The sequence below is a fragment of the Halyomorpha halys genome, unplaced genomic scaffold (genome assembly GCF_000696795.3).
Source record: "Halyomorpha halys isolate HHAL.00 unplaced genomic scaffold, Hhal_1.1 Scaffold193.1, whole genome shotgun sequence".
NCBI classification, from domain to species: domain Eukaryota; kingdom Metazoa; phylum Arthropoda; class Insecta; order Hemiptera; family Pentatomidae; genus Halyomorpha; species Halyomorpha halys.
In genome coordinates, this window is record NW_027111132.1 from 235,251 (window position 1) to 245,078 (window position 9,828).

General features: G+C 32.4%; 2 protein-coding genes across 6 annotated transcripts in view; both read left to right on the forward strand.

Annotated features, from left to right (window-relative positions):
- The window catches only part of LOC106679293 (carbohydrate sulfotransferase 5), a 231,098-nt gene that overhangs the window by 148,165 nt on the left and 73,105 nt on the right, over positions 1–9,828 (forward strand). The window lies entirely within an intron of this gene.
- Positions 8,783–9,825, forward strand: LOC106679294 (uncharacterized). Its single transcript, XM_014418367.3, has one exon. It carries the CDS (start codon positions 8,848–8,850, stop codon positions 9,763–9,765), a length of 918 nt encoding a protein of 305 aa, XP_014273853.1. The 5' UTR covers positions 8,783–8,847; the 3' UTR covers positions 9,766–9,825.

Consider the following 9,828-nt stretch of genomic DNA (forward strand, 5'->3'; position numbering starts at 1 on the left):
TGTAAATGCCTATTTCTTTGTTCCAGGAGGTAAGAAAAAAAAATTAGTTTACTCAAATTAGATTAAATTTAAAGCATGAGCCATATTTAATGGTTTGCATAGTTTATTTTGAGAAATCTATATCTCAGTAACTATATGACGTACATGACGTATATGTCTAATAATAGAAAATCTAAAAGAACATTATTTAAAGAAAAGTAAATTTACTGAAATATTAGCCGTAATAGAGCTATTTACGTCCTATAATTCTCGAGATAAAGCCTTTTAAAAAGCAACATCTCATAAAAATGTACTGAAATATCATTAGTTAGTAAATTATTTTGAGAAATCTATATCTCAGTAACCATTTGACGTACAGATGTCTATTAGCAATCAAATTAAAGCTAGTTTAATGATCTATAAAGTAGTTTATAACAGATTGTTGTGATAACAGTTTAAGGAATAGTGTCTGCTTATAAATGATTTTGACTTTGTTTTAAGTGATATTTGACTAATTAGAAATTGATATTTTTGAACTGGGCAGAATAGCCTGCATGAAGTTAGAGTTTTTTAAATATATAGTTTCAAAGTTGTATTAAGTAGATTTTCCCTGAAGCTGGCCGAAACGTCGGACTTATAAGAGAAATAAAAGGTTTTGAGACTATAATGGATAAAACTTGAATTATTTATTTTTTAAAAGTAGTTTGTAACGTTTAATTTCGTAGAAGAAGTAGTTTTCATTATATTTGGTAAAATAAATATATTTCTAGTTGTTTGGAAAAAAATTCATATGCAAAATCCATATTGATAAGCAAATGTCATAAAAATTATTACTCCTGTGAAGGTAAATATAAATTACTTTGTAGTACACCAAACTCTCTTTCATTTGATTTCTGTCAGACATCTCTACGTATTTTTGTTCCTGAGGTATACTTTTTCATAAACCAAACGTTTTGTCCAGACAACTATTGAACGAAACAGCTCTTTTAGTGCTAACATTTTAGTAAATTAAATTTATTCTAAATTTTGCTCTATTAAGCTAATATTGTATGCAGTATTAGGCAGACTAATCAATTTAAACTTATTATTATACGTAGTTTCCATTTCAAGTAATAAAAAATGGAGATAAAACAAATTTAATATTATTTTTTTTAGTCGATTACATAGGTCGGTTATGACAATAGTTAATAAAAAATTGAATTTAAAATTTACCACGTAGGAATATAGAAGGAATACATCTCGACAAACGACTGACATGGAATCCTCATAACTGCTCGTAGATTCCGACTATTGCAACATTCACTAGACAAACGGTCTAAATTGCCAATCCATTACAAAAGACTTGATCTACATGACTATTATAAGATCTATCTGGACATACAGAGTTGAGCTTTGGGTCTCCACTAAACCATCTAATTCCTCCAGAATCCAATCCTTACAGTCTAAATCCTTCGTAAAATCCTTAATGCTCCTTACTTTGTCACAAATCAAGTCATCCATCAGGACCTCAATATTCCATATGTTGCCGATTTGGCCAGAACCAGATACCGTTCCTTCTATAATAAACTTCTCAACCACCCAAATCCACTTGTTTCCAACCTGGCTTCTCCTTCATTACCTAATAATCCTCCTAGGCATCTGAAAAGAAGATGGCCTCGAGATCTTCTTCTCTAGAAATGTTATTGGAGTTCTATCTGTGGGTAGATTCTCCACATGTTTTTATCATGTTACTATGTCACCTACAGCAAATTTGCTTGTTGTTTATATGTGTATACAGTTGTAAATATCAATAAATAAATTATTAAAAAAAAAAATAAAAAAATAAGGAATATAGAAATAAGTTTTAGGACAACACAGGTTTTTTTTCTTCAGAGATTAAATATTTGACTGCTAAAATATCTCTATACCTGGAACAGAGCCGCAGAATATATCAGAGAGATAGGAGCTCTATTGTATTGAATAAGGCCTGAGTATAAATCATCCAAATCGTTTCCATTCAGCCTGCCTTTTTCAATCAGGCTAAGGCTTGGGATCGATTCTCTTTCTTGTCTTGTTTTGGAATAAAAGGACTTTTCTTGTAATGCGGGATTTAGAATCGAGGTAATTTTGTTATATCTGTATCAGTCAAGTTCATGAAACCAAAACATGACTTAAATAATTAACCGATTTTTCGAACAAACGATCCACATTGTTCAATGAGGCAATCCAATTTAACTAATTTGTAAGGAAAAAGGATCCCCAATTATTGACAGTATTCTTCAGCATGTCATTCAGATTCTCAAAAAATAAAAAAATAATAATGATAAATTAACTAAAAAATTACTTATTAATGAATGAATAAATTAATAATGAAAATTCTTGTTTGAGACAAATTTCATTATTAAACAGAAAAAAATTCTTGAACAGATTCGATACTTAGGACTCCATCTTGACAAGAGATTTATTTAGAATCCACACACAAGACTGAAACGACAAGAAACTGGTCGTAGATTTCGATTGCTACAAACCTTCTTGACAAACGCTCTAAACTTCCCATTCAATATAAAAAATTATTATACACTATGATAATCAGACCAATTTGGGAATATGGAATTGAGCTGTGGGGAGCTACCAAACCATCAAATTTCTCCCGTATCCAATCCTTAAAATCCAAAATCCTTACATTACAAATAAACTCATCCACAAATACCTTAACACACATTCGTTGCAGATTTGGCTCAAAACAGATATGCGTCTTTTCATTCCAAACTTCTTAAGCATCCTAACCCATTAATGCTTAATCTTTCATCATTAACAATCCCTGATAATCCTCCGAGGCGTCTGAAAAGATGGCCACGGGACCTTCTAATTTAAATTAATGCTTGAAGTACCACCAATGGGTGATTCCTTCCCAAGATATTCAAGTGTAAATAAAACAGTCCACAGATTTACTTATTGTATTTATTATTTATACAGTTGTAAATTACATTAAATAAATAAATAAATAAAAATTATAACAAAACATCCATCCAGTCTTAATACTTTTTGATTATCTTTACACTCCTACGTTTCAGCCATTCCGGCCTTTTTCAAGAATCCTATTTAAAATATCATAGCCAAAAATTGGTTATCACATTATTGTAGGCCATTATGCCTTCAAATTTTTTTTGATGATGTAGTGATTGGGTGAAATAGAAACTGTAAATTAATTATTGTAATAATTAGTAGAAAATAATAGATAATTGATTAATTATAAAGATCTACAAAGGCATAATTGTCGGGAATTTAGTGATAATCAATGTTTGGCTGTGATAGTATAAATAAGATCCTTGAAAATAATAGGCAACCTATTAATTAGCCCATAGGTAATAAAGACACTGGTATAGATTCTCTCCACGTCCATACTTTCTTTATCTAGATTTTTTAACTAATTTAATTTAAATACACAATGTTTAAATATTTTATAATAACATAAACGAATTCAATTCCGGTGAGGAAAATATCTGATATTACGCATACAGTATTTCCTTTTAGAACTAGGATCGTATCTATTTGCGTGTTTATCTAACAGTCATAGGAAGCGAGAGCAGTTAACACAATCTTTCAAGATTGTGCCATTTTGAGGGCATTATAATAATTAGTTCTTAATTGAGTATTATTAAGTGATTAATAATAAAATCGTATCTGATTCAAATGAAAAGTAAACAGATGCCATCGCGAGAATTTACCTTGTACTACAAAGTATAGTGCATCCAAGATGCGTTGGCCTGTAGGTGTAGAGAGGGAAGAGGTAGGCAGTGGCAAACCCTCCACTCGTCTAGGTCTTGTTGTAGAAAATATGTTTTTTTATTTGATTTGTAAATAAAAAAGTAGATAGCACTGCTTGGCTCCTTTGTTCCAAGGCTCATCGAACTGCTGGCGTTTGTTTCGAAACACACTATTTATCTCTCTTTATAAAACCCTCCCTAAATCCACAACAGGTCTGTTCCAACTGCCATTTCTGGCTGTACGGATTATGCGTAGTACGTGTTTTTCCCTCCCAAGTCGTGTACTCACCCCTTTTTCATCAAAACTTCAACGACTTACCATTTCCAATCACGATCCAGATAGAACAAGGGACCAAGAGGAGAAAAAAAGCAGTTATCTCATCCCAATTTTTTATTACATTAATGAAAACTATGTATAATTAATAGTCAAAATTGACGAGTCCGCCAAGTATAGGTAGGGGCAATAAAAAATAGCGGCTGTTTGAAAGCGATAAAAAAATTAATTTTATACTTTTTATGTCTTAAAAAGTAGAAACAACATAAGAAAACCTAAGAGAACGTCATTTAAAGGTAAGCAAATTTGCTAAAATATGAACCCTAAAAGATTTATATACGTTAAATAGTTCTCGATATATAGCTTTTTAAAAAGCAACATTTCATAATGTTGTATGGGACGTACTGAAAGATCGGTAGTTCGTGAATTTATATTGAAAAATCTATATCACAAAAACCATTTGACGTACAGATGTCTATTAGCACTCAAATTAAAGTTACTTTAATGAGCTATAAAGTAGTTTATAATGTTTATCTTCATAGGAGTAATAGTTTACATGAAATTTGCTAAAATAAATTGATTTATGTTGTTCGGACAAATTTTCATTTGCCAAATTTATAGTCATATGTGAATATTATAAAAACTACTACCCCTACGAAGATAAGTGTCATAAACTACTTTATAGTAAGTTAAATTTACTTTATTTTGAGTGTTGGCAGACATACGTGCTTCTTATGGATCTAGAGATATATTATTTCAAAAATCCAACATTTTATACGGACAACTAGAAATTAACATTTTGTGAGTTTATTTTGTCAAATATCATAAAAATTACTACTCCTACAAAGATAAACATTATAATCTATTTTATAGTAAATTTAACTAGCTATAATTTGAGCGCTGGCAGACATCTGTACGTCAAATGGTTTTTGAAATGAAGTTTTCATACATCAAACATATTGTCTGAATACATATTGTCTGAACTATAAATCAATTTATTTTAGCAAATATCATGAAAACTATTACTCCTACGAAGATAAACGTCATAAACTACTTCATAGCCCATTAAACTAGCTTTAATTTGTGTGCTAATAGACATCTGTACGTCACATAGTTCCTGAGATATAGATTTATCAAAACTACCAACCTTTCAGTAGATTTTTAAGAAATTTTGCTTTTTAAAATGCTATATCTCAAGAACTATTGGACGTGAAAAGCTCTTTTAAGGTTAATATTTCAGCAAATTTACTCTTCTTTAAATAATATGCTCTTAGGTTTTCTAGTGTTGGTAGTTTTTAAGAGAGCTCCGAATGAAAAATTAGTGTTTTTTAAGGTTTTGAAGCATCCGCCATTTTTTCTTCCCCTACCTTTACTTGACAGACTCAACAATTTTGACTATTTATTATACATAGTTTTCATTAAAGTAATCAAAAATTGGGGTGAGATAACTGCCTTTTTTTCTTCCAGGCTCATGTACTAAGATGACCCCTACTCTTTCGTGACCAAATAGTTGAGGATACTATACATTACACAAATGCCAAACTAATCAATAATCCGTATAGAAAAAAATGATCCTTTAAAGCATTTCTAACTACAGAACACCACGAAGAATGAAATTAGAGACCTTATGTTGGATTCTTGATGCTGACTATAATAGATAAAGGAAGTCTGGAACATTTACGAAAAAATTAACTTCAAAAATTTGTGAACGACATATATCGTGCAATATGTTTAAAACTTTGCTTGTATTAAAAAAACTAAACCCATTTGCCACGAATGCTCTCACAAAATGTGTTAGTGTTTGATTGAGATTTATTTTTCCTTCTTAACGAATTAAAGACACAAAGAAACTTTTTTTTTTGTATAATAAAAACATTATTTTCTCTTTCATTAATGTACAGTAACTGTAGAAGTAAATTACCTTATTTTGCTTCTATGGTGACTAATCTTTAACTGATTTGTGATCTCTATACTGTGATTTTGCAATTCTTAGTGAGTTTCTAAGAGATTTATTTATTTTTCATAAATGAAAATGAATACTTGTATTCCATTCAAATTGGAAACTCAATATTTTACCATATTTTAGGTAGATAAGGAAAAAGAGTGGAAAATATTGTGATTAGGGTGTATCAGACATACTGATGTCTGCCAGCACACAAATTAAAGCTATTTTATTACATAATCAGGTGTAGATAGTTGACCGTAGATTAATGCTTGAAGAAGTTTGTCGGGGGTGCGGTCAGCAAAGAACAACATAAATAAACAAAACCATATTTATTTATTTTATGCCGACGTTTCGACCTGAGTTTCAGGTCTTCATCAGGGCTATAGAACAAAAGAGAAAACAACAACATTTAGAGTAACATACAATTAAAAAGGAATAGTATACAAACAAATTCAGAATTATATAAAACATTGAATTAAATCATAAATGATAAAAAATGATAAATGATAATTGAATAGTACAAAATTTTAATTGATTGATATTTGTGGAATTGTATGGCAGTAAATTGAAAATAGTGACAGATGAAATATAATATCATGTAGGTAAGAAGATATATATAATATAAGATATGCAAGTAGTGTCTAAAAAATTTAAAGATTTTCAATAAAAGATACTTGCATATCTTATATTATACATATCTTCTTACCTACATGATATTATATTTCATCTGAGACTGTTTTCAATTTACTACCATACAATTCCACAAATATCAATCAATTAAAATTTTGTACTATTCAATTATCAGTTATCATTTTTTATCATTTATGATTTAATTCAATATTTTATATAATTCTGAATTTGTTTGTATACTATTCCTTTTCAATTGTATGTTTCTCTAAATGTTGTTGTTTTCTCTTTTGTTCTATAGCCCTGATGAAGACCTGAAACTCAGGTCGAAACGTCGGCATAAAATAAATAAATATGGTTTTGTTTATTTATGTTGTTCTTTGCTGACCGCACCCCCCGACAAACTTCAAGTATTTTATTACACGTGTCTTCGTAGGAGTAGTAGTTTTCATGATAGTGTACTATAATAAAACATCACAGCAGATTGAAGTGAAAGGAGATGGGAGCGAGGCCAGATTATTAAATCTAACTATATATATGTATATATTTGACCGTAAAACTTAAATATAAGAACGAGGAGAAGATGGTTGGGGGTGCGGTCAATGGTAATCACAAATAAGTTGAATTAACCTATTTTATTCAGCCAACGTTTATATAGGTTATATAAATAGGTTAATCCAACTTATTTGTGTTTATCATTGACCGCACCCCCATCCATCTTCTCCTTGTTCATCATCCACGGTCAACTATCTCTCATAATTTTATATATAAGAAGATGGTCAGGGTTGCGGTCAAATAAAGAAAAAATAGTTTACAATTATTTACTGTCTGACGTTTCGCCCCCACTTCATCAGGGCTGTTCAAAACGAAAGGTTGAATTAAATACTATTAAATCTAACAATTGCCTAGATTCTACATCATAAGAACTGAAGATGGTCGAACATTAGTTACCAATTCAGTCCATCTCCGGAAATCAGGAAATACTTTTGCTAGTAATGGAGAATAATTATTCCACATTGGAAAATAACACTACTGAATCAACTGGTTCAGAGCAATCAGCTCAATATCCACAAGAGAGTCTTGAGGTAACCCAGTAAGTCCGAAATCCGTAACCCAGCTCTACCTCAAGTTATGTCTAGATATGTAAGAAGAATTATTAAACCTAGATTAGAGTAACAATGAACTTTAATGATTAAAATGGCATTTAAGAGTCTGTTTTATATTATGTCGATAATGAAAATTTATTTATTTTTTTGTTATACATAACTGTTAATCTTGAATAAATATAAAAGGAGAGAGATGTGTTAACACTGTTACCAACAGTGGTGGAACCCCCAATGTTAATTTTTTTTTTAATATTTATTTATTGATATGTACAACTGTAAATTATTATACATTTAGTAAATCTGATCTAAGTTAAATTGGAGTATTACAAGCGTGTAGAAAAACTACCCATTTGTAGCACTCTAATGACATTTTACATTAGCTGGTCTCGTGGCCATCTTCTTTTCAGGCGCCTTGGAGGATTGTCAGGAATGGAAGAGGATGCAAGATTAGAAACTAGGGGGTTTGAGTGGTTAGAGGGTTTTTAATGGAAGGTTCGGACTAGATCGGTTACATAGGGAACATTAAGGTCTTTATGTATGATTTTATTTGTGACAAAGTAAGGAGCGTTGAGGATTTTACGAAGGATTTTGGGTTGTAAGGATTAAATACGAGAGGAATTCGAAGGTTTAGTGGAGCCCCAAAGCTCAACTCCATATGACCAGATTGGCCTTATTACATACATGTAGATCAGTCTTTTGTAATGTGTTGGAAGTTTAGACTGTTTGTCTAGTAAGTGCTGTAATAGTCGGAATCGACGTGCATTTTCCTGTCTTTCAGTCTTGTGTGAGGATTCCAGGTTAATCGCTTGTCCAAATGTAGTCCAAGGTAGCGGATCTGTTCGACAGGGGTAAGTGTAACATCATTAAATGAAACTGTAGGGCAGCCAGTAGGTTTACGACGAAGGTTAAAGGTGATTTGATGGGATTTGTTGGAATTTCAATGTTAATTTAAAAAAAAAAATTATGTGGTTGTGCCTTAATAACTGTGCTATAACTTAATTATATAATTAAACGTTATACAAAAAATTAGAGTCTCTTATAATTTATAAAGCCATTACAACGTTTTAAAAGTAACCAATAATTATCACTATATCATTAATATGTTATTTTTGTTAATAATTCGAAGAAACATAATGTTTCTAATAGCAACCAGGTAATTAACCGATTGAAATGGATTTGCAAAGCTACATCGAAAGGTTATCGAGACAAGATAAACTGCTGGAAAATGAAGTAAAGACTCTTTGCGATACAATTCTGGACATCTACAGTACTGAGAAGAATATCATAAACCTCACGACACCACTCACCGTCGCCGGGGACATCCATGGCCAACTTCCTGATCTTCTGGAGCTCTTCAGCGTAGCGGGTGACCTTCCTTGGACCACCTTCCTCTTTCTGGGAGACTATGTCGATCGTGGATATCATAGTGTTGAGAGTTACCTGCTTCTTCTGTGCCTCAAGGCCCTTTATCCCCAAAGGATCACCCTAATACGAGGGAACCACGAATCCGAGGAGATAACCCAAGTTTACGGATTCTACGACGAATGCCTTCACAAGTATGGTAATATACTCGTCTGGAAATACTGCCTCAACACGTTTAACGCGCTTCCGATTGCAGCGCTCATCGACAACAAAGTGATTTGCGTCCACGGTGGCCTTTCTCCCGATCTGACTAAAGTGGACCAGATGTACAAGATCGAACGGAAGATGGACGTTCCTCATGAAGGCTTGTTCTGCGACCTTCTTTGGTCGGACCCGGATGATCAGCAGAAGAAGGGGTGGAACATATCCCCTAGGGGGGCAGGCTATCTGTTCGGGCCGGATGTTGTTGATAAGTTCCGGCACGACAACAGCTTGGAGTACATCATCCGGGCCCACCAGCTAGTCCTGGAAGGATACAAGTGGCACTTCAAGAACACGGTGCTCACGGTCTGGTCCGCACCCAACTACTGTTACCGATGCGGTAACGTTGCGTCAGTCCTCGAGCTCACCGAGAGCCGCGGCACCAACTTCATTATCTTCGATGCGGCACCAGAATCTTGCAGAACACCCATCAACAATCCTCATCCTCCGGAGTACTTCATATGAACCCAATCATCTATATTGTTTTTGTTTTTTTATATATATAAATAAATATTTATGTTTATTTAT

What these genes read in the sequence shown, in the direction of transcription:
- LOC106679294 (XM_014418367.3), top strand. Translation starts at nt 8,848, where the DNA reads ATGGATTTGCAAAGCTACATCGAAAGGTTATCGAGACAAGATAAACTG.